The sequence below is a fragment of the Pimephales promelas genome, chromosome 3 (genome assembly GCF_988280905.1).
Source record: "Pimephales promelas chromosome 3, fPimPro1.hap1.1, whole genome shotgun sequence".
Classification (NCBI taxonomy): domain Eukaryota; kingdom Metazoa; phylum Chordata; class Actinopteri; order Cypriniformes; family Leuciscidae; genus Pimephales; species Pimephales promelas.
Window position 1 is genome coordinate 905,428 of NC_142771.1, and position 24,573 is coordinate 930,000.

Below are 24,573 nucleotides of genomic sequence, written 5' to 3' on the forward strand. Positions count from 1 at the left end.
GTTTAAATGGCGGTTGACAACAATTAATTGTATTACCGCCACCGCTGGACTGGAGTGTATAGCAGGAGATATATATTTTCTACATAATTAAATTCTTTTTAAAAGCCCTGTACTTTTTAAAAACAAAAACAAAAAAATAAAAATCTTCTCAGCATTTCTTTGTAAAATCTTACTGTATTCAAATATAATTTCATTGGCTTCTACTTGAGCAATAAACCTCTGCCTATCTTGATAATATTTAGTACAATGAATCAAAACATGCTCCACTGTTTCAGGGGTAGGTCTTATACAATGCCCACAGTTACCATTAACATGTTTTTACCTGAAGAAAAGCTCTTCACGTTTGTGGTCATTTATTTTGTAGTAAAAATATATATTGTCGACTTCATCTCGTTCACACTAGTGATGGGGGAGACGAAGCTTTGCAAAGCGTCGAATCAATTGAATGATTCAAATGATTCTTAGCGTTCGAATCGCAACACGCTGGCCACCCCTGTTGGTCAGAACAACCACAACTCATTCAAAACATGCATAAAACAGCTTTTACAAATCCACTAGAAATGTTCTATTGGAAGTAAAATCTATCCAATGCAATTGAATGATCATTTAACAAGATTAAATGTCAATTTTTTGTGTATTACATTTTCAGGGTTTTGTTTGTTGCATGGATGGCTGCGGTAAACAAGCTGAAGAGACTATTATTATTCATTTTAACTATCCTATTGTCACATGAAAACGTCTACAAATATATAAAACTGACGAGATCAGGTAAAACAGATGGAGCCTTCGATGTTTCGCCGCTGGGGGGCGATTTCAGTGAATCCGCATTGACTCGCAGTTTGATGCACGCTCCGAACCACTGATTCGATTCAAAAGATTCATATCAGTAGTTCATAAATTCTTGACAATTAAAATTGATTCTTGCAAATATGTCTCTAAATTATAAACGAATAATTAATGTGTAATAGTAAATAAATAATAATTAAGTGTGTTGGTTCGTTTTTTCCAGTCATTTCCATGCACCCAAATCTTATTTTTATCACTCATAGATGTGTCTCACACACAGGTAATAAATCCACAAAGAATATATGTGGATTTTAGAAGTTTAACATTCAACGTTACCGATTTTACAAGTTATGACCGAATCACTATTAAACTAAGAAAGTAACTGTCATGTTAAATCAAATGCACACAGACACATGATGGTTCTTCAACGGCATTTGCTGTTTTATTACAAAAAAAGTCAAAAGACGTAGAAATTCAGACCAACACTTGAAAGAAAGAGTGAATGTGACCGAGTTGCGGAGAGAGATACTGGAATTACAGTTAGATATTAAAACACAACCTGAACCTTTAGATTAAATTAATAAAACACTACATAACACACACACTAGTTCTTATATTCCTTTTTACTCTATTTACAGTTCACTTCTTCTGTCGTGTGTGTGTGACCGTTACATCTTCATCATTATTACGTGTTATCATAATAAATGTCCCACGGTCACATTTCCAAATATAAAAAAGAATAAAGACAAACTACTAAAGGAAAATAACAAAAACACGCCAGACACAAAATATGAAGTAATTACATATGATGAGGCATTAAAGTCGTCATGTGAAATAATTATATAAAACCCCGCACTAGCGCTCTATAAGACTTTGGTCTATGACACAGCTCTGTACAACATATGTGTGTGTGTGTGTGTGTGTGTGTTCTGCTCATCACATGCCGTTTCTCTCCCTCATGAGTGTTTGTTCTTCATGTACACAGTTTCTGCATTGCTGATTTGTCACTTGGATAATGTAATTTAGCATAATTATAATTATGATAATTAAACACTTACTTCTAAACTCAGTTTAAACTAAATATAACTGATTTCTATATGCATGGCTGAATATGAGCTAGAAAGGAGAGTGAGTGTGTGTGTGTGTGTGTGTGGGAGTGTTCCACATGAGTAATAATACTATAGTATATTATAATATTCTTCCTACTAAATACTAAAGTGTTTCTGCTTGTTATCATCAGGTGTTCATCAATAATCACTCAATTAGTTTTTACTATAACATACTATAATATTATTTCATGTGTGTGTGTGTGTGTGTGTGTGCTATGTCGCAGCGATGATGGCGTATCAGTTTCTGCTAGCAGTCCTGCCGGTCCCCCATTCTCTCCAGCGTGAGTGTGTGTGTGTGTGTGTGTTATGTTGCGGCGATGGTGGTGCCCCCCCCCAGGCGTATCAGTATCTGCTGGCAGTCCTGCAGTGAGCGCCGGTCCCCCACTCTCTCCAGCGTGCGCTTGGCTTCGGCCAGCAGTCGAGCTCGGTGACCCGGTGGCGTTAGCAGCGGCAGCGGCAGGTGACGACACGCTAGCAGGATAGCATGAGCTCTCTCGCGCTCGCCGCCGGCGGCTGCGGAACACACACACACACATAGCGGGACGTCAACACAATCTACTACACATACAGCATCAGCTAACCTGTGTGTGTGTGTGTGTGTTTACCTGCTGTTGTGTAGTTGTGTGTTCTGTGTCGCAGCAGCTGGTGTGTGCGAGTGGGACTGGCTCCTGCCATCAGCCTGACCGTCGTCTCGTGCAGGAACAGCTGAAATCACACACACGTGTTTAAACATGCAGAGGTCAAACGCAGGGGTCAGCTGTAGGTTGGGTCAAAGGTCACCTTGTGCTGGGCCTGTCTGTGGGCTTGTCCAAGCTTCCGCAAAGAGCTCAGGTCCCTTTGGAATCCAGCCAGTTGGGATCCGGGGGCGGGGCCGGGATCTCCATTGGAGCCGCCCCCGCGCTGCCATAGGCTTGTTCTCAGAGTCAGGAGGAGGTCGCAAACCAGAAGCTCCACCCCCTGAAAGAGTGTCAGAGTGTTAAACTAGTTATCAAATAAAACTAGGATAATTATAACTTTAAAAACAATAATTACTATAATTACAAGAATGATAACTATTTTAACAACCACACCAACATATGAGAACAATAACTGTAACGATAACTAAAATGGTAAGAACAATAACTAAAATGAAAACAAAAACAATAAATATATTAACATCCACAAAAAAGGTGATAATTGTATAAAAAACTATAACGATAACTATAACAATAACAATAATCATAGCGATAAATATAACTATTGCAAACACTAATATAGTTTTTTTCATTAGTGTTCACACCAGCGGACGATAACTAGAACTAGAACTATATTAGTGTTCACACCAGCGGACGATAACTATAACGATAACTATATTAGTGTTCACACCAGCGGACGATAGCTATAACGATAACTATATTAGTGTCCACACCAGCGGACGATAACTATAACGATAACTTTAGTGTTCACACCAGCGGACGATAACTATAACGATAACTATATTAGTGTTCACACCAGCGGACGATAACTATAACGATAACTATATTAGTGTCCACACCAGCGGACGATAACTATAACGATAACTATATTAGTGTTCACACCAGCGGACGATAACTATAACGATAACTATATTAGTGTTCACACCAGCGGACGATAACTATAACGATAACTATATTAGTGTTCACACCAGCGGACGATAACTATAACGATAACTATATTAGTGTTCACACCAGCGGACGATAACTATAACGATAACTATATTAGTGTTCACACCAGCGGACGATAACTATAACGATAACTATAATAGTGTCCACACCAGCGGACGATAACTATAACGATAACTATATTAGTGTCCACACCAGCGGACGATAACTATAACGATAACTATATTAGTGTTCACACCAGCGGACGATAACTATAACGATAACTATATTAGTGTTCACACCAGCGGACGATAACTATAACGATAACTATATTAGTGTTCACACCAGCGGACGATAACTATAACGATAACTATATTAGTGTTCACACCAGCGGACGATAACTATAACGATAACTATATTAGTGTTCACACCAGCGGACGATAACTATAACGATAACTATATTATTGTTCACACCAGCGGACGATAACTATAACGATAACTATATTAGTGTTCACACCAGCGGACGATAACTATAACGATAACTATATTAGTGTCCACACCAGCGGACGATAACTATAACGATAACTATATTAGTGTTCACACCAGCGGACGATAACTATAACGATAACTATATTAGTGTTCACACCAGCGGACGATAACTATAACGATAACTATATTAGTGTTCACACCAGCGGACGATAACTATAACGATAACTATATTAGTGTCCACACCAGCGGACGATAACTATAACGATAACTATATTAGTGTCCACACCAGCGGACGATAACTATAACGATAACTATATTAGTGTTCACACCAGCGGACGATAACTATAACGATAACTATATTAGTGTTCACACCAGCGGACGATAGCTATAACGATAACTATATTAGTGTCCACACCAGCGGACGATAACTATAACGATAACTTTAGTGTTCACACCAGCGGACGATAACTATAACGATAACTATATTAGTGTTCACACCAGCGGACGATAACTATAACGATAACTATATTAGTGTCCACACCAGCGGACGATAACTATAACGATAACTATATTAGTGTTCACACCAGCGGACGATAACTATAACGATAACTATATTAGTGTTCACACCAGCGGACGATAACTATAACGATAACTATATTAGTGTTCACACCAGCGGACGATAACTATAACGATAACTATATTAGTGTTCACACCAACGGACGATAACTATAACGATAACTATATTAGTGTTCACACCAGCGGACGATAACTATAACGATAACTATAATAGTGTCCACACCAGCGGACGATAACTATAACGATAACTATATTAGTGTCCACACCAGCGGACGATAACTATAACGATAACTATATTAGTGTTCACACCAGCGGACGATAACTATAACGATAACTATATTAGTGTTCACACCAGCGGACGATAACTATAACGATAACTATATTAGTGTTCACACCAGCGGACGATAACTATAACGATAACTATATTAGTGTTCACACCAGCGGACGATAACTATAACGATAACTATATTAGTGTTCACACCAGCGGACGATAACTATAACGATAACTATATTATTGTTCACACCAGCGGACGATAACTATAACGATAACTATATTAGTGTTCACACCAGCGGACGATAACTATAACGATAACTATATTAGTGTCCACACCAGCGGACGATAACTATAACGATAACTATATTAGTGTTCACACCAGCGGACGATAACTATAACGATAACTATATTAGTGTTCACACCAGCGGACGATAACTATAACGATAACTATATTAGTGTTCACACCAGCGGACGATAGCTATAACGATAACTATATTAGTGTTCACACCAGCGGACGATAGCTATAACGATAACTATATTAGTGTTCACACCAGCGGACGATAACTATAACGATAACTATATTAGTGTTCACACCAGCGGACGATAACTATAACGATAACTATATTAGTGTTCACACCAGCGGACGATAACTATAACGATAACTATATTAGTGTTTACACCAGCGGACGATAACTATAACGATAACTATATTAGTGTTCACACCAGCGGACGATAGCTATAACGATAACTATATTAGCGTTCACACCAGCGGACGATAACTATAACGATAACTATATTAGCGTTCACACCAGCGGACGATAACTATAACGATAACTATATTAGCGTTCACACCAGCGGACGATAACTATAACGATAACTATATTAGCGTTCACACCAGCGGACGATAACTATAACGATAACTATATTAGCGTCCACACCAGCGGACGATAACTATAACGATAACTATATTAGTGTCCACACCATTGGACGATAACTATAACGATAACTATATTAGTGTCCACACCAGCGGGCGATAACTATAACGATAACTATAATAGTGTCCACACCAGCGGACGATAACTATAACGATAACTATATTAGTGTCCACACCAGCGGACGATAACTATAACGATAACTATATTAGTGTCCACACCAGCGGACGATAACTATAACGATAACTATATTAGTGTTCACACCAGCGGACGATAACTATAACGATAACTATATTAGTGTCCACACCAGCGGACGATAACTATAACGATAACTATATTAGTGTTCACACCAGCGGACGATAACTATAACGATAACTATATTAGTGTCCACACCAGCGGACGATAACTATAACGATAACTATATTAGTGTTCACACCAGCGGACGATAACTATAACGATAACTATATTAGTGTTCACACCAGCGGACGATAACTATAACGATAACTATATTAGTGTTCACACCAGCGGACGATAACTATAACGATAACTATATTAGTGTCCACACCAGCGGACGATAACTATAACGATAACTATATTAGTGTTCACACCAGCGGACGATAGCTATAACGATAACTATATTAGTGTCCACACCAGCGGACGATAACTATAACGATAACTATATTAGTGTCCACACCAGCGGACGATAACTATAACGATAACTATATTAGTGTCCACACCAGCGGACGATAACTATAACGATAACTATATTAGTGTTCACACCAGCGGACGATAACTATAACGATAACTATATTAGTGTTCACACCAGCGGACGATAACTATAACGATAACTATATTAGTGTTCACACCAGCGGACGATAACTATAACGATAACTATATTAGTGTCCACACCAGCGGACGATAACTATAACGATAACTATATTAGTGTTCACACCAGCGGACGATAACTATAACGATAACTATATTAGTGTCCACACCAGCGGACGATAACTATAACGATAACTATATTAGTGTTCACACCAGCGGACGATAACTATAACGATAACTATATTAGTGTCCACACCAGCGGACGATAACTATAACGATAACTATATTAGTGTTCACACCAGCGGACGATAACTATAACGATAACTATATTAGTGTTCACACCAGCGGACGATAACTATAACGATAACTATATTAGTGTTCACACCAGCGGACGATAACTATAACGATAACTATATTAGTGTTCACACCAGCGGACGATAACTATAACGATAACTATATTAGTGTCCACACCAGCGGACGATAACTATAACGATAACTATATTAGTGTCCACACCAGCGGACGATAACTATAACGATAACTATATTAGAGTTCACACCAGCGGACGATAACTATAACGATAACTATATTAGTGTCCACACCAGCGGACGATAACTATAACGATAACTATATTAGTGTCCACACCAGCGGACGATAACTATAACGATAACTATATTAGTGTTCACACCAGCGGACGATAACTATAACGATAACTATATTAGTGTCCACACCAGCGGGCGATAACTATAACGATAACTATATTAGTGTTCACACCAGCGGACGATAACTATAACGATAACTATATTAGTGTCCACACCAGCGGATGATAACTATAACGATAACTATATTAGTGTTCACACCAGCGGACGATAACTATAACGATAACTATATTAGTGTTCACACCAGCGGACGATAACTATAACGATAACTATATTAGTGTTCACACCAGCGGACGATAACTATAACGATAACTATATTAGTGTCCACACCAGCGGGCGATAACTATAACGATAACTATATTAGTGTTCACACCAGCGGACGATAACTATAACGATAACTATATTAGTGTCCACACCAGCGGACGATAACTATAACGATAACTATATTAGTGTTCACACCAGCGGACGATAACTATAACGATAACTATATTAGTGTTCACACCAGCGGACGATAACTATAACGATAACTATATTAGTGTTCACACCAGCGGACGATAACTATAACGATAACTATATTAGTGTCCACACCAGCGGACGATAACTATAACGATAACTATATTAGTGTCCACACCAGCGGATGATAACTATAACGATAACTATATTAGTGTTCACACCAGCGGACGATAACTATAACGATAACTATATTAGTGTTCACACCAGCGGACGATAACTATAACGATAACTATATTAGTGTCCACACCAGCGGACGATAACTATAACGATAACTATATTAGTGTTCACACCAGCGGACGATAACTATAACGATAACTATATTAGTGTCCACACCAGCGGACGATAACTATAACGATAACTATATTAGTGTCCACACCAGCGGACGATAACTATAACGATAACTATATTAGTGTCCACACCAGCGGACGATAACTATAACGATAACTATATTAGTGTTCACACCAGCGGACGATAACTATAACGATAACTATATTAGCGTTCACACCAGCGGACGATAACTATAACGATAACTATATTAGTGTTCACACCAGCGGACGATAACTATAACGATAACTATATTAGTGTCCACACCAGCGGACGATAACTATAACGATAACTATATTAGTGTTCACACCAGCGGACGATAACTATAACGATAACTATATTAGTGTTCACACCAGCGGACGATAACTATAACGATAACTATATTAGTGTTCACACCAGCGGACGATAGCTATAACGATAACTATATTAGTGTTCACACCAGCGGACGATAGCTATAACGATAACTATATTAGTGTTCACACCAGCGGACGATAACTATAACGATAACTATATTAGTGTTCACACCAGCGGACGATAACTATAACGATAACTATATTAGTGTTCACACCAGCGGACGATAACTATAACGATAACTATAATAGTGTTCACACCAGCGGACGATAACTATAACGATAACTATATTAGTGTCCACACCAGCGGACGATAACTATAACGATAACTATATTAGTGTTCACACCAGCGGACGATAACTATAACGATAACTATAATAGTGTTCACACCAGCGGACGATAACTATAACAATAACTATATTAGCGTTCACACCAGCGGACGATAACTATAACGATAACTATATTAGTGTTCACACCAGCGGACGATAACTATAACGATAACTATAATAGTGTTCACACCAGCGGACGATAACTATAACGATAACTATATTAGTGTCCACACCAGCGGACGATAACTATAACGATAACTATATTAGTGTTCACACCAGCGGACGATACAGAAGTGTGTGTGTGTACCTTGTGGAGCCAGGTGTTGTTGTGCGACTGACACACACTGATGTGCAGGTGAGCACTGGCGCGCTGACAGTGACTGAGGCAGCTCACGACTCCCTCGCCCTTCTGCGGACACACACTCATCTGCACCGCCTTACACAGCGCCAGCACGGCCTTGGGCAGCGGGGGACTGGCACACACACACACACACACACACACACGTTAGACTCGAGCATCATGCTTCTAAACACATACAGACGGTCCAACACTCACTCTAGCGTGTGAAGCGCTCGCGGCATCCGCTCCGCCTCCACCAGCAGTGACCTCACCGACGCATCATCACCCTGCAGCCAATGAACCGCAGCCTTGAGGACCGACGCCCACCAGCGGCACACGGGGTCCCTCACTGCACAGACACACCGTTCAGACGTCAGTGTGTGTGGAGACGAGTAAACACACAGTGTGGAGGGAGAGACACGCACCTGAGGCTGAGTTCTGATTGGCCAGCGCGGGGAAAGGGGCGGTTGAGGGGGCGGAGTCTTCAGTGCAGCTGTTCAACAGCTGCAGGAACTCCAACACACCAGTGAACTCCCTGCAGAGGCATGATGGGAAACAGCGTCACTAGCGGGACAGAATTAATGTGTGTGTGTGTGTGTGTTACCCAGCATCCTTAGTGTGTTAGCTACTCTACGGCTCGATCAGTGTGTGTGTGTTACCCAGCATCCTCAGCGTGTTTGCTGCTCTGCGGCTCGATCAGTGTGTGTACGGCCCTCTCCAGGAGTTTCTCACAGAAGCAGCGGTGCAGTTGTGCGATGGGATCCGCTGGACACACAAACACACGTTAAACCCGCAGCTACACACACTCGTGTGTGTCCGTCAGTCCGTCAGTGTTTGTTACCTTCATCTCTCTGAGAGGTGAACACCTGCTCGCTGCTCTCGGACCTCACCGACCAATCACAGCTCAGGAAAAACTGGCGGCCCAATGGCGTGAAGATCCAGCGCAGGCAGTCTGGGAGGAGCTTAGCGTCCAGTGGGAGGGGCTTAGCATCTGATTGACAGGCCAGTGCCTCAGCACAGCTTAACAAATAACCCTGAGAGAGACAGACAGTTTCTATCAATTATTAGTAGGTGTGTGTGTGTGTGTGTGTGTGTGTGTGTACTCACGGGCACACAGCTGAGGTGTTTCCCCAGAGCTGATCTCAGGCTGATGGCGGCCGTCACGTAGATCTGGATCTTCTGAGTCACAGACATCTTCCCCTCAGCGCTCTCCGTCAGATTCACTGCGCTCAGAGACACACACACTCCCCACAGCGGACGCCGCTCCATCTTACCTGAACACACACACACACACACTCACTGTTCACTCATGTGACATCATCACACACTCCCCACAGCGGACGCTGCTCCATCTTACCTGAACACAAGCACACACACACTCATGTGACATCACACACACACACCTGTGAGCTGCAGCTGGCTGAGTTTGTGATACACTAGCGCTGCGTCCCGGGAGCTGGTCTGTGACTCCTCCCCCTCGTGCCGTCCTCCAACCAGACGCAGCAGCCAGCCCAGGGGGGCGGGCCTCCGCAGGCAGAAGCGAATCAGGTTCCAGGAGAGCGAGCACATGATGTCGAGTGTGGAGGAGGGCAGGACTCTGGATAACGCGGACAGACACGTCTGCAGACTCGCAACAGCGGCCGCGTAATCGCCCTGACACACACACACACACACACACACGTTCAGCACCAGATACACAGCAGCAGGCACAAATATCAAACCTACTGTGTGTGTGTGTGTTTTCTCACCCGGTAGAGCTGCAGGTCGGCCTGTTTCCGCTGTCTCCAGAAGCGCACTGAGGTGGGCGAGTGAAGGGGCGTGACCGGCTCCCACAGGTACAGCACTCGGACACACCCCCAGACCACGCCCACCCCGCTCAGCAGCCACACCAGGAACCATGGCAGCCACGCCCCTGACGGGACAGACAGGTGAAATCACTTACATGTGACATCACTTCAGATGGTCACACATGACCACACCCCTCACACTCTCTGACCACACCCCCTATCCTCTGTCCACACCCCCTATCCTCTGTCCACACCCCCACACTTTCTGACCACACCCCTTCACACACTTTGACCACACCCATCACCCTCTGACCACGCCCATCACCCTCTGTCCACGCCCCTTACACTTTGACCACACCCTCACACTCTCTAACCACACCCCTCACACTCTCTAACCACACCCACTCACACTCTCTGACCACACCCTACACTCTCTGACCACACCCCCTCACACACTCTGACCACACCCCCTCACACTGACCACACCCCTCACACACTCTAACCACACCCCCTCACACTCTGACCACACCCCTCACACTCTCTAACCACACCCACTCACACTCTGACCACACCCCCTCACACACTCTGACCACATCCCTCACACTCTCTAACCACACCCCCTCACACTCTCTAACCACACCCCCTCACACTCTCTAACCACACCCCCTCACACTCTCTAACCACAACCCCTCACACTCTGACCACACCCCTCACACTCTCTAACCACACCCCCTCACACTCTGACCACACCCCTCACACTCTCTAACCACAACCCCTCACACTGACCACACCCCTCACACTCTGACCACACCCCTCACACTCTCTAACCACAACCCCTCACACTGACCACACCCCTCACACTCTGACCACACCCCTCACACTCTCTAACCACAACCCCTCACACTGACCACACCCCTCACACTCTGACCACACCCCTCACACTCTCTAACCACAACCACTCACACTCTGACCACACCCCACACACTCTGACCACACCCCTCACACTGTCTAACCACACCCCCTCACACTCTGACCACACCCCCTCACACCACCACCTGACCCCTCCTGCACTCACCGAAGCCCTGTGTGTGTCCGGGCAGGGAGAAGAGTGAGCGTGAGGCCCCGTGGGCGGTGCTCAGAGCCCGGTCCTCGTCGGCGTGCAGCAGCGACGGCAGCGGGTTGAGTGACAGGCAGAGGAAGGTGAGCGCGCACAGCAGCAGCCGCGAGCGGTCCATCACTCCCACTGACGAGGGCGAGTCCGGCTCGCTCTTCACCTGGAACGCACAGCTCCGGTCACTCAGGACCCTCTGTCAACCATCTAACCACATGATCTAAAGCTGTGTGTGTGTGTGTGCGCGCACCTGCTCGTGCTCCGTCAGCGGACTCCCCGGCTCAGAGTCGAGGCAGAAGGGCGAGAGCTGAGCGGGAGAACTGGAGCCCGAGTCTGACGGAGGAGGAGAGATGAACGGCGTCTCAGGCTTCAGGTCCAGATCATCAGACACACACACAGACTCTGGCGGGAGAGAGAGAGAGAGAGAGAGGGAGAGAGAGAGAGAGAGAGAGAGAGAGAGAGAGATTCAGAGACGGCTGTTTCTACATCATTATGCTATTTCAACGTCATTGCGCTATTTCTACGTCATTACGCGATTTCTACACCATTAGGCTATTTTCTACATCATTACGCTTTTTCTACATCATTACGCTATTTCTACGTCATTATTTCTATGCTCTTTGCGCTATTTCTACATCATTACGCTTTTTCTACGTCATTACGCCATTTCTACGCTCATTAGGCTATTTTCTACATAATTACGCTATTTCTACATATTTACGCCATTTCTACATCATTACGCTTTTTCTATGTCATTGCGCGATTTCTACGCTCATTAGGCTATTTTCTACATAATTACGCTATTTCTACATCATTACGCTTTCTATGTCATTATTTCTATGCTCTTTGCGCTATTTCTACATCATTATGCTATTTCAACGTCATTGCGCTATTTCTACTTCATTGCGCTATTTCTATGTCATTATGCTATTTCTATGTCATTGCGCTATTTCTACGTCATTACGCGATTTCTACGCTCATTAGGCTATTTTCTACATAATTACGCTATTTCTACATATTTACGCCATTTCTACATCATTACGCTTTTTCTACGTCATTGCACTATTTCTACGCTCGTTATGCCATTTCTACGTCATTGTGCTATTTCTACGCTCATTACGCTATTTTCTACATAATTACGCTATTTCTACATATTTACGCCATTTCTACGTCATTACGCCATTTCTACGTCATTGCGCTATTTCTATGCCATTATTTCTATGGTCAGCGCTATTTCTACGTCACTGAGCAATTTCTACGTCAAAACGCTATTTCTACGTCATTATTTCTACGCCATTGCGCCATTTCTATGTTATTCCTCTATTTCTACGTAATTACGCTATTTCTATGCTCATTGCACTATTTCTACGTCATTACGCTATTTCTCCATCATTGCACATGCACAGTCTTTACATGTGTTTACGTGTTCTCTGGATCGGATTAGAAAAGGATTAAACTCCTCTTTCATTCGGATCGATTTACATGAAGGCTTTCAGTGCGATTCCTAGCGCATTATGTGGTTGCGTGTGAGCGTGTGACGTGAGGTAAAGGAGCGCACTCCTGAAGTGTGGCGGACTCACTGTTCTTCTGGCTGCTCATCTTCAGCGCCAGGTTCTCCTGCCGGAGCTTGTGGTTCACCTGCTGCAGGTACTTGATGTAATCGATGGCTTTGCGCAGAACACCTGACTTATGCATCTGTCATTCAAAACAGACACTCATTTAATATTCAACAATATTCTTGATCTCCTGCATTGACACCATTACATGAGACCTGAACGGAGCTGGATGATGACATCACGGTCAGCTGCTTTGAAACGGTGCGTATTGTAAAAGCACTGTGTAAATATATGTGACTTGACAATCAGACCCTCGTGAGACCGCTAGAGCTCCCAGCATGCACTGCGGCGACACACACACACACCTTGGCGTCGTTGCCCATGACGAGGTCGCGCAGCTCCAGGATCTTGTCGTTGATGGACGAGCGGTAGCGCTTCTCGATGATGTTGTGTGTCGTGCGTCGCTCGCCCTCTTTCACGACTCCTCCCGGCCCTGTGGTAACAGCCAATCCCTGATCCAGGACCACCCTGGCTCCGCCCCCCGTATGGGTGGTGCCCGACGACAGCTGCTTGATTGGCAGCTTGTCTCCGCCCCCCATCACCATGGGAACGGTGGTCAGGATGTTGCTGCTCATCAGCGTCTGTGAAAGAGAGCGACGACACAACATTGTAAATATTTGCAAAACCCACACACACTAACAGACGTCCTATCCCTTTATGAGGTCACGAGATACAAGTTGTTGTTTTTTGATAACCCATACTCAGAAAGTGTCCTCTGCATTTAACCCATCCAGTGAGTGCACACACACACACACAGCTAGCCTTGCTCAAGGCACCTCAGTCAAGTCCTGTCGCTATTGAGACTAGACAACAAAACCTTCAGGTCACTAGTCTGACTCTCTAACCATTACGCCTTTTGTATTTATTGGCATTGATAATTCTCCACGGCACAGCACTTATTATCTGATGATTCGGATTATGTTCACGACACATTTAGCTCTCCTCTCTGGGAAAACCTCAGACTTCAATCTGTGGAAAACTAGCGATAGGGGTCAATCTCATCTGAAATGAGCTGTGTGAGGGTTACGCATTACAAGTAGCGTTCATAATGTAATCGGATTACTTTTGTGATGTAGCGAGTAATGTAACACATTACAAATAATCTGGATTACATAATTAGATTACTTTTGTGATGTAGCAAGTAATGTAACGCATTACAAATAATCTGGATTACAAAATCAGATTACTTTTGTGATGTAATGAGTAATGTAACGCACAAATAATCTGGATTACATAATCAGATTACTTTTGTGATGTAGCGAGTAATGTAATGCACAAATAATCTGGATTACATAATCAGATTACTTTTGTGATGTAGCGAGTAATGTAACGCATTACAAATAATCTGGATTACATAATCAGATTACTTTTGTGATGTAACGAGTAATGTAACACATTACAAATAATCTGGATTACATAATCAGATTACTTTTGTAATGTAACGAATAATGTAACGCACAAATAATCTGGATTACATAATCAGATTACTTTTGTAATGTAACGAGTAATGTAACACATTACAAATAATCTGGATTACATAATCAGATTACTTTTGTGATGTAACGAGTAATGTAACGCATTACAAATAATCTGGATTACATAATCAGATTACTTTTGTGATGTAACAAGTAATGTAACACATTACAAATAATCTGGATTACATAATCAGATTACTTTTGTGATGTAACGAGTAATGTAACGCATTACAAATAATCTGGATTACATAATCAGATTACTTTTGTGATGTAACGAGTAATGTAACGCATTCCAAATAATCTGGATTACATAATCAGATTACTTTTGTGACGTAACGAGTAATGTAACGCATTGCAAATAATCTGGATTACATAATCAGATTACTTTTGTGATGTAACAAGTAATGTAATACATTACAAATAATCTGGATTACATAATCAGATAACTTTTGTGATGTAACGAGTAATGTAGCGCATTACAAATAATCTGGATTACATAATCAGATTACTTTTGTGATGTAACGAGTAATGTAACGCATTACAAATAATCTGGATTACATAATCAGATTACTTTTGTAATGTAACGAGTAATGTAACGCACAAATAATCTGGATTACATAATCAGATTACTTTTGTGATGTAGCGAGTAATGTAATGCACAAATAATCTGGATTACATAATCAGATTACTTTTGTGATGTAGCAAGTAACGTAACGCATTACAAATAATCTGGATTACATAATCAGATAACTTTTGTGATGTAACGAGTAATGTAGCGCATTACAAATAATCTGGATTACATAATCAGATTACTTTTGTAATGTAGCGAGTAATGTAATGCACAAATAATCTGGATTACATAATCAGATTACTTTTGTGATGTAGCAAGTAACGTAACGCATTACAAATAATCTGGATTACATAATCAGATTACTTTTGTGATGTAACGAGTAATGTTACGCACAAATAATCTGGATTACATAATCAGATTACTTTTGTGATGTAACGAGTAATGTAACGCACAAATAATCTGGATTACATAATCAGATTACTTTTGTGATGTAGCAAATAATGTAATGCATTACAAATAATCTGTATTACATAACCAGATTACTTTTTTGAAGTTACAAGTAACACTGTCAAAATAACATGCGTTACTACAGTTAAAACACAAAAGCATTTATTTCCAGCCCAAAAGGTTATTGCAGATTAAGTATTGTGAAGAACTGAAATTAGCTGAAATACAGCTAGTGACCTCATCACTATAGTGGACAGATGATTCATTAGCACTTCCTCCCAATCTAAAATCACTTGGAAGACGTAACAATATGACATGACTCCTTAGATGTACAACATGTTTTTACCTGCAGAAATCTCCTAGGATAGAAGGATTGGATGGATATTCCGGAACAACTTGAAAATTCTGACTGGCCGTCGGCCATCTTGGTTTGGAGAAAAAAAAAGTGTTCCACATACAAAGGCTTGCCACTGGGTGGCAGTGTGATGCGTTAGGGTCCACTGGAGTGGATGATGTGCAACTATGCCATCAAAACCCATGCATACGCAATTAAATGCTTTTTAATAGCTATCTACTGGGTGACTTTATGTGTGAAAGGGTTAAAACGATAACAAAAATGATATGCCATTATTTAACAATATTTTCTAAAACAGTGTAACAAATATAAGCAATTTCAGTCTAATATTTGATAGAAAATAAAAAAAGACTTGTAAGATATGCTGGTGTCATGTGACTTGTAAGATGCTGCTGGTGTCATGTGACGTACAGGAACCTGCAGGGCGGTGGTCTGGAGGGGCGCGGTGAGGGTCGTGATGCCCGCGGGGTTCTGCACGGTCGACAGAACCTGCGTCCCGTCCGGCTTCAGTGTGGTCAGCACCAGAGAGTCCGTCTTCAGGATCTGAGGCTGGTGCACCAGCAGCTGAGGGCCAATCAGAACCGTTTGTATGCAGAATACACAGTATACAGGCTGTGAACTGCAGCAGGGAATTGTGGGTAAATGTGTGCATGTGACGTACTGGGGACATGGTGTGCATGGGCGTCGTGGACAGCGTCTGGATGGTCTGACCGGTCGAAGTCAACACGCGCTGGTGCTGGATCGTCATTGGCTGGACCTGCGGTGATGTCATGATGCTCTGCATCTGCGGCTGGAGGACTGAGAGGAGACACAGCTGTGTGAGGAGGGCTCGCGTGCAGAACGTGTGTGTGTGTGTGTGTGTGTGTGTGTGTGTTTCTCACCCTGGAAGCCCGTGCCGTGGTTCTGCTGGCAGATCACCTGGTTCTGGATGAATCGGGACGGGTTGGGGGTCGACGTGAGCATCACCGTCTGCGGCTGCGCCTGCGTCTGCACAGCCAGCGTCTGCATGGGGAACGTCTGCACCTGACCAATCAGAGCAGTGCGTGAGATTGGCAAACGGCTTAATCAACATGGGTTATGTGTCTCGCACCTGGGTGAGCGTGAGGAGGTGTGGTCAGAGTATGAGGAGGCGTGGCCAGAGAGAGTGAGGGGTGTTGTCAGAGAGTGAGGGGTGTGGTCAGAGAGTGATGGGTGTGGTCAGAGAGTGAGGGGTGTGGTCACATAGTTTAGGGAGTGTGGTCAGAGTGTGAGGGGTGTGGTCAGAGAGTGAGGGGTGTGGTCAGAGAGTGATGGGTGTGGTCAGAGAGTGAGGGGTGTGGTCAAATAGTTTAGGGGGTGTGGTCAGATAGTTTAGGGAGTGTGGTCAGAGTGTGAGGGGTGTGGTCAGAGAGTGAGGGGTGTGGTCAGAGAGTGATGGGTGTGGTCAGAGAGTGATGGGTGTGGTCAAATAGTTTAGGGAGTGTGTTCAGATAGTTTAGGGAGTGTGGTCAGAGAGTGAGGGGGTGTGGTCAGAGAGTGAAGGGGTGTGGTCAGAGAGTGAGGGGGTGTGGTCAGAGTTTAGGAGGAGAGGTCAGAGTTTCTGGGGATGTAGTCAGAGAGTGAGGGGAGTGGTCAGCGTTTAGGGGTGTGGTCAGAGAATTTAGTGGCTGTGGTCAGAGAGTGAGGGGTGTTTTCAGAGTTTAGGAGGAGTGGTCAGAGAGTGAGGGGTGTGGTCAGAGAGTGAGGGGTGTGGTCAGAGAGTGAGGGGTGTGGTCAGAGGTTCAGGGGGTGTGGTCAGAGAATTTAGTAGCTGTGGTCAGAGTGAGGGGTGTGGTCAGAGAGTGAGGGGTGTGGTCAGAGAGTGAGGGGTGTGGTCAGAGGTTCAGGGGGTGTGGTCAGAGTTTCAGGGGGTGTGGTCAGAGAGTGAGGGATGTGGTCAGAGAGTCACAGGGTGTTGTCAGAGTTTAAGGGGTGTGGTCAGAGTTTAGGAGGAGTGGTCAGAGAGTGAGGGGTGTCGTCAGAGAGTGAGGGGTGTGGTCAGAGTTTCAGGGGGTGTGGTCAGAGAGTGAGGGATGTGGTCAGAGAGTCACAGGGTGTTGTCAGAGTTTAAGGGGTGTGGTCAGAGTTTAGGAGGAGTGGTCAGAGAGTGAGGGGTGTCGTCAGAGAGTGAGGGGTGTGGTCAGAGTTTCAGGGGGTGTGGTCAGAGAGTGAGGGATGTGGTCAGAGAGTCACAGGGTGTTGTCAGAGTTTAAGGGGTGTGGTCAGAGAGTGAGGGGGTGTGGTCAGAGAGTGAGGGGGTGTTGTCAGAGTTTAGGAGGAGTGGTCAGAGTTTCTGGGGGTGTAGTCAGAGAGTGAGGGGAGTGGTCAGCGTTTAGGGGTGTGGTCAGAGAATTTAGTGGCTGTGGTCAGAGAGTGAGGGGTGTTTTCAGAGTTTAGGAGGAGTGGTCAGAGAGTGAGGGGTGTAGTCAGAGAGTGAGGGGTGTGGTCAGAGTTTCAGGGGGTGTGGTCAGAGAGTGAGGGATGTGGTCAGAGAGTCACAGGGTGTTGTCAGAGTTTAAGGGGTGTGGTTAGAGAGTGAGGGGTGTTGTCAGAGTTTAAGGGGTGTGGTTAGAGAGTGAGGGGTGTTGTCAGAGTTTAAGGGGTGTGGTCAGAGAGTGAGGGGTGTGGTCAGGCTCACCTGTGTGATGGGCTGGGGTCGAGGCTGCAGCAGCGGCGGTGTGCGTGTGTGTATCTGCGTCTGCGTGTGTGTCTGAGTCTGTGCCTGTATCTGCGTCTGTGTGTGTGTCTGGCTGCTGGTCTGCACAGGTGTGTGTGGGGGGGTCAGGATGGCGCTGGGGGCCGTCAGTGGGAGGGGCCTCACGGGGGCCACAGATCCGCCCCCCATCTGATCCTCAAAGAGATCCGGGAAATCCCCCTGATTACTGACGAACTGCAGCATCTCTGACAGACACAAACACACACAAAACAGCTGATTTGACTTGTGTGTAACACGTTAACAAGACTATAACTTAATAATAAACTGTTTGAAAGGCAAAAACTATGATGAAAATTTATCGACATTTTTGTCCACAAATAAAAACTGGAACACACCGAATACAGAGCGCGAGGACTGAACTGAGCTCTCGATCACGATACACACAACATTATGTCTAATTGAGTATTCCCGTAAACACAGTCGCTTGTGTCTTTCCAGAACACGCAGTTGTGGTAATACTGGACGTGCATCAGTGCACTCGGCCTTAAAGGGACAGTGCGTAATAAACCTAATGCCGTCTGTGCACTGAACGTCAATCAAACAACACAAGACAAAGCTCTTTAATAAGGATTCATTATATTTAATTTATAGAAATAAATATGTCTGTTTGAAAAAATAAAGAATGGCTATAATTATAAAAATGCATATCCATTAATTGGAAAGTCTGTGTTCAAGTGCTTTTATTTAATTGTCATATATTTTTAAAGTCACAGTAGTTAAATCGGTGTCGCTTTAAAAGCATTCATATTAACACAGGTTACTGGATGTTTTCTCCAGGGGTATATAATGTATAATGGGTTTGGAAATCTTTAATTAATGCATTACAATCTAACTAAACCCATCAGATTTCAGTCTTGTGTCGTGGCGGTGAGACTAACAGCTGTGATGTCAGAGATATGAAGCGGTAATGACTGTCCTGACCCTCACCGCAGGTGATAATGAACACACACTCCATTATTACACAGGCTGTGTAGAGGTGAAGGGGGCGGAGCTTTGATAAAGGTCAATTGCTGTCTAACACACTCCTGACCCTGACCTTTGACCTGAGATAATGAGATGAAGGCCAGTGATGATGACACACACGTCTGTCCTCGACACGCTGTGCTTTGTGTGTGTGAACAATGATTTACATGAGACACGTCCCAACGTGCACAGGACTGATCAAACCAGTGTTCCCAGTACAGGAATGCCCAGTTCCACCACAGCCCAGCCGAAACTCAGGATGAGGATGAGAACGCTTCACACCACAGCGCTGCGATCACATCAACTTATTACACACACTTCAGGCATGCACAGTAATACACAATATCGGTCATCGGCCGTTAAATAAAGACTCGTCAGATCGGTGTGTATGTCCAACTCTATTTGTTTAATAGTCATGAAATGCTTCGTTGTCATAATTTCTTCTGATTTGTGTTGATATGCGTGTTGCTGGACTCACATCATCTTCTGGATCTTACAAAGCTTTACAAACACCAGAGAGTGGACACACACACACACACACACAATGATGGTCAAATAAGCACACATTACTCACTATCACATCAACCTGCAAATGGAAATAATAACCACACACACACGACATAAGTGTGTGTGTGTCTTTAGAGAGGATCGCTGAGACACAGAGAGGAGTGTGTGTGTTTCATACACTCTTCATCTCTACACAACACACTCCTTCAGGAGAACTAGAGTCAGCTCATGCTGTAATCCATCAACTATACTGACTGACAATCATCTGATGTCAAGATCACCGTGTGTGTGTGTGTGTGTGTGTGTGTGTGTGTGTGTGTGTGTGTGTGTGTGTGTGTGTGTGTGTGTAACATTTACTTTCATTCATGCCGCTTATCTGTTCATGCGGCCCTGAATCACACGCACGGCCTTGATACACAATCACAACAACACTAATAACAACAACTAGGGCTGGGTATTGAGACAAATTTCACAATTCGATTTCGATTCACAAGCTTGCAATTCGATTCGATTTCGATTCGATTCAATATCGATTATTTTGGATATAAGTTACAATAAATGGCAATTTTTCTCAAGGAAATCAAATCTCTTAAATGCTGTAAACTATGGTCTATATATATATAGTCTAGTTGTAGCCTACTAGGCTTCATTAGCCTAATATGAAGGTAATAATTAACTGTTTTGTAGCTATACAAACACTTAAATTACTTTTTTATTTATTTTAATAATAAGAAGATTATATGAAATATAAACATTTAAATGGTGGCTGTCATAAAAACTTGCCAGATTTATTCAAATATGCATTAAATATTGAAGAATACTAACGAGTGTGGACTAACGAGTTTATGTGGGTTTTCTGAGGTAAATATGACGATACATGACATTGATTACAATCTGTTTAACTGACGTCTTTCCACGGTTGAAACGCTGATTGAGTGAATCAATAAGCCATGATACGGATTTCGATAAGTTGTACTCTATCTTTAACACACTTTCAGATGCTCATTCATGTTTATTTCGCGCTGTAACTGGTATTATTAACCCGGAAGAGAAATCAGCGCTGCTCTCTAGAGCTTCACGCCACAGCGACAAAACGGCAAAACGCTATTTATGTTTTTGAGTTTCTAAAGAAAATGGACGTAATTTGAAAATTGAGACTTTGTTTCATATCAATAGTAACAAAGGACACAGATTATTGCGATTTGTTGGATGCGCGCAGCCGCGATGCAATGTCTCACTCATAAAATGAAACAGGATGACTAATCGATTCTTGAGATTTAAGAATCGATATCGATTTGTAAAAATGAGAATCGATTAATATCGAGAAATCGATATTTATTACCCAGCCCTAACAACACTAATAACAATACTTTACAAAACACTAACAGCAACAACACAGCCTTTAACACAAATAGCCACACCAATAACAAAATAAGAACACTAATAATAACAACCATCAACAACACCATCAATACTAACAACACAACTACTAACACTACAAACACTAATAACAACACTGATATAATGTAAAGTGATGATAAACAGGAGTAAAGCATGTGTGTATCAGTGTACTGGATCTGTGACGCTCTTAAAGTGACAGTGGCCTAATAAACCTGCTCTGTGTGTATGTGTGTGTGTAAACGTTAACTAAACCAAGGAAACATCACTCGCTGCTCTTGACTGAACACCTGGTGTAACTTTAATCTATATTTAAACAGTGAAGACTTTGCACTGCTAATTATAACAATTAATTATTAATTTCCTCTACCTGAAAATAACAGTTGGACTAACTTGAAAAACTGTTTTATTTGTATGTTTTTTATGTGTTTGTGCTATTGCTCGTAATTGTATTATTTGCTCTTGTTGTATTACTAATAGTCTTTTAACAATATTTTGTTAGTCCAGTCATTTTTGGTGTCACAACCTTATTTATTAAGGTAACTTCTGGGTCAAGAATAACTATTTTATTAGTTTAATTAATTTAATACTTTTTTTTTGTGGTGAGCCGACCGGGCCAGTGGAAAAATCCTTAAAGTTGAGCCCTGAATAATAACACTAAAAACTATAATAACACCGATAATAACACTAAAAACAACAATAACACTAGTGACACAAATAACAACAACAAAAACACCAATAAAACAATTAAAATAACTCGAATAACAACCCTAATGGCAATATTAACAACGATTACACTAATAACAACACCTATAAACAACAACAACAACAACAACAACAGTAATTTCATCCAATAACACTGTCAGTAGTACAATATCTATGATTTATCACACACACACACACACACGATGATGATGATGATGATAAATGCATCATCATCATCATCACATCCCAGTCCAGACTGAACTGGTTTCTCTGCTGCCATAGCTTATAATAATAATCCAGTATTTTTGCGTGTTATCTGAAGGTTTACTGTAACTCGCACATTATAGACACTTTAACAGTGTAAACAATACAGAAAAACACTGATCTGAACACACACACACACACACACTGAACTGAAGGACATCATCATCATCCTCCTCCTCCTCCTCCTCCTCTCTCACCGTCGATGTCTCCCAGTGTGAACTCATCGCCCAGTTCGGCTAAGCTCGGGTCCATCGTGTCCATGAACTCAGAGGCGTCCATCCTCGCGGAGAGTCGCGAGTCTCTGTCGGTTATTCGCTCCTCAACACTCGTTCACAGCATCAACACACACTCCGTGGGTTCACTCGCTCGGTTCCGCGGTCGGGCGAGCGTTTACCGACCAGACGCGGCCATCTTGCGCCTCAGCAGTGGCGTCATTCACAAACAGTGAGAATCGCGTCTGATTGGCTGCCGCTCGGCTCTAGCCGTCGTAAGATCAGGCGCTGCTGTCCAATCAGATCTCCCGCTCGAGCGTGGCCTGATTGTACGTCGATGAGCAGAGGCGCTCTAGTCATTTGCATTCTCCCCGCCCCTCAGACTAAGCCCCGCCCAAGGCGCTCTAAATGAATGAAGAGGTCATGAATATGTAATGAGCAGGCAGCGGGTTGGCGAGAGGTCAGTTAAATATGTAAATAAGGCGGAAAAAACTCTATGTGTGTGGTTACATCATCAGCATCATCTTCACACAACCTAATTTTAGCGCTTTTACCAGCAAAGAGGCGATTGAAAAGTTAAATAATATTATTAAATAGCATTTCTGACCAAATACCTTTACGAAAATATATCTTAACCATAGTCCTGCCAAAGTACATATTAAGTTGACATTATGTTTTATGATCAGTTATCATAAGACCAACTTCTGTTTAAAACATGCTTCCCAGTTTAGATACATTTATATGTGAACTTGATAACACTCGATAAGCAATAAAAGTCTGTCAACAGAACACAGGGTTTACATGTGGGAGAGATATCATTGCATTGTTATAATTTTAATATATTACCTAGTTTTCTGTCTTATAACCCATAATAAAATCAAATTGCAGTCCTTTCAGAACTCTTTTGTGGACACATAAATCAGTAAAATCTTGTTTTATTGAAAATACATCAACATTTTCCCCAAATCACCCCAAAGCAAAATAAAAATGAAAATATCACGATTGGCTTAATAAAACGCTGGTAATCGGGAGGGAAGAATCAAAAAGCATGATGAGTTTCAATGGGTTATTGAGAATAAAATAAGTAATATTTTGTCTCTTGTAATTGTGAAATATAATTCCAGTATTCCTGAGTGGAAATGGTTAAACATTAATCATAAATCGTTCAGGCTTTAACTGGTGAAATACCGTCAGGTGTGTGTGTGTGAAGCGCTAGTATGATCAGTCTCAGAATCAGATTCTGCACGTGTGTTTATTTGTGTTGAGCTGCATCAGAAAACACACACACACACACACACACACACA

At 42.7% G+C, this 24,573-nt stretch overlaps 4 protein-coding genes across 5 annotated transcripts in view; all 4 read right to left on the reverse strand.

Annotated features, from left to right (window-relative positions):
• LOC120468239 (uncharacterized) overlaps window positions 1-24,573 on the reverse strand; it is a 163,549-nt gene that overhangs the window by 43,875 nt on the left and 95,101 nt on the right. The window lies entirely within an intron of this gene.
• Window positions 1-24,573, reverse strand: part of LOC120468246 (uncharacterized) — a 167,872-nt gene that overhangs the window by 25,891 nt on the left and 117,408 nt on the right. The gene's annotated exons all lie outside the window — the stretch shown is intronic.
• Window positions 1,204-23,502, reverse strand: srebf2 (sterol regulatory element binding transcription factor 2). Its single transcript, XM_039656923.2, has 20 exons — window positions 23,254-23,502; window positions 19,142-19,404; window positions 17,367-17,508; window positions 17,147-17,283; window positions 16,897-17,049; window positions 13,943-14,218; window positions 13,602-13,716; window positions 12,272-12,423; window positions 11,986-12,184; window positions 10,872-11,035; window positions 10,527-10,776; window positions 10,231-10,397; window positions 9,965-10,157; window positions 9,783-9,888; window positions 9,549-9,658; window positions 9,340-9,472; window positions 9,091-9,256; window positions 2,676-2,852; window positions 2,501-2,600; window positions 1,204-2,408 (listed from the first exon to the last, which is right to left on the reverse strand). Exons 1-20 carry the CDS (start codon window positions 23,333-23,335, stop codon window positions 2,200-2,202), a joined length of 3,294 nt encoding a protein of 1,097 aa, XP_039512857.2. The 5' UTR covers window positions 23,336-23,502; the 3' UTR covers window positions 1,204-2,199.
• Window positions 24,188-24,573, reverse strand: part of LOC120468245 (uncharacterized) — a 15,472-nt gene continuing 15,086 nt past the window's right edge. For both annotated transcript variants that reach the window (XM_089129115.1, XM_039656958.2), the window contains one exon: window positions 24,188-24,573. This exon is cut by the window's right edge and continues 1,157 nt beyond it. The gene's annotated coding sequence lies outside the window, so the exon portion shown is untranslated.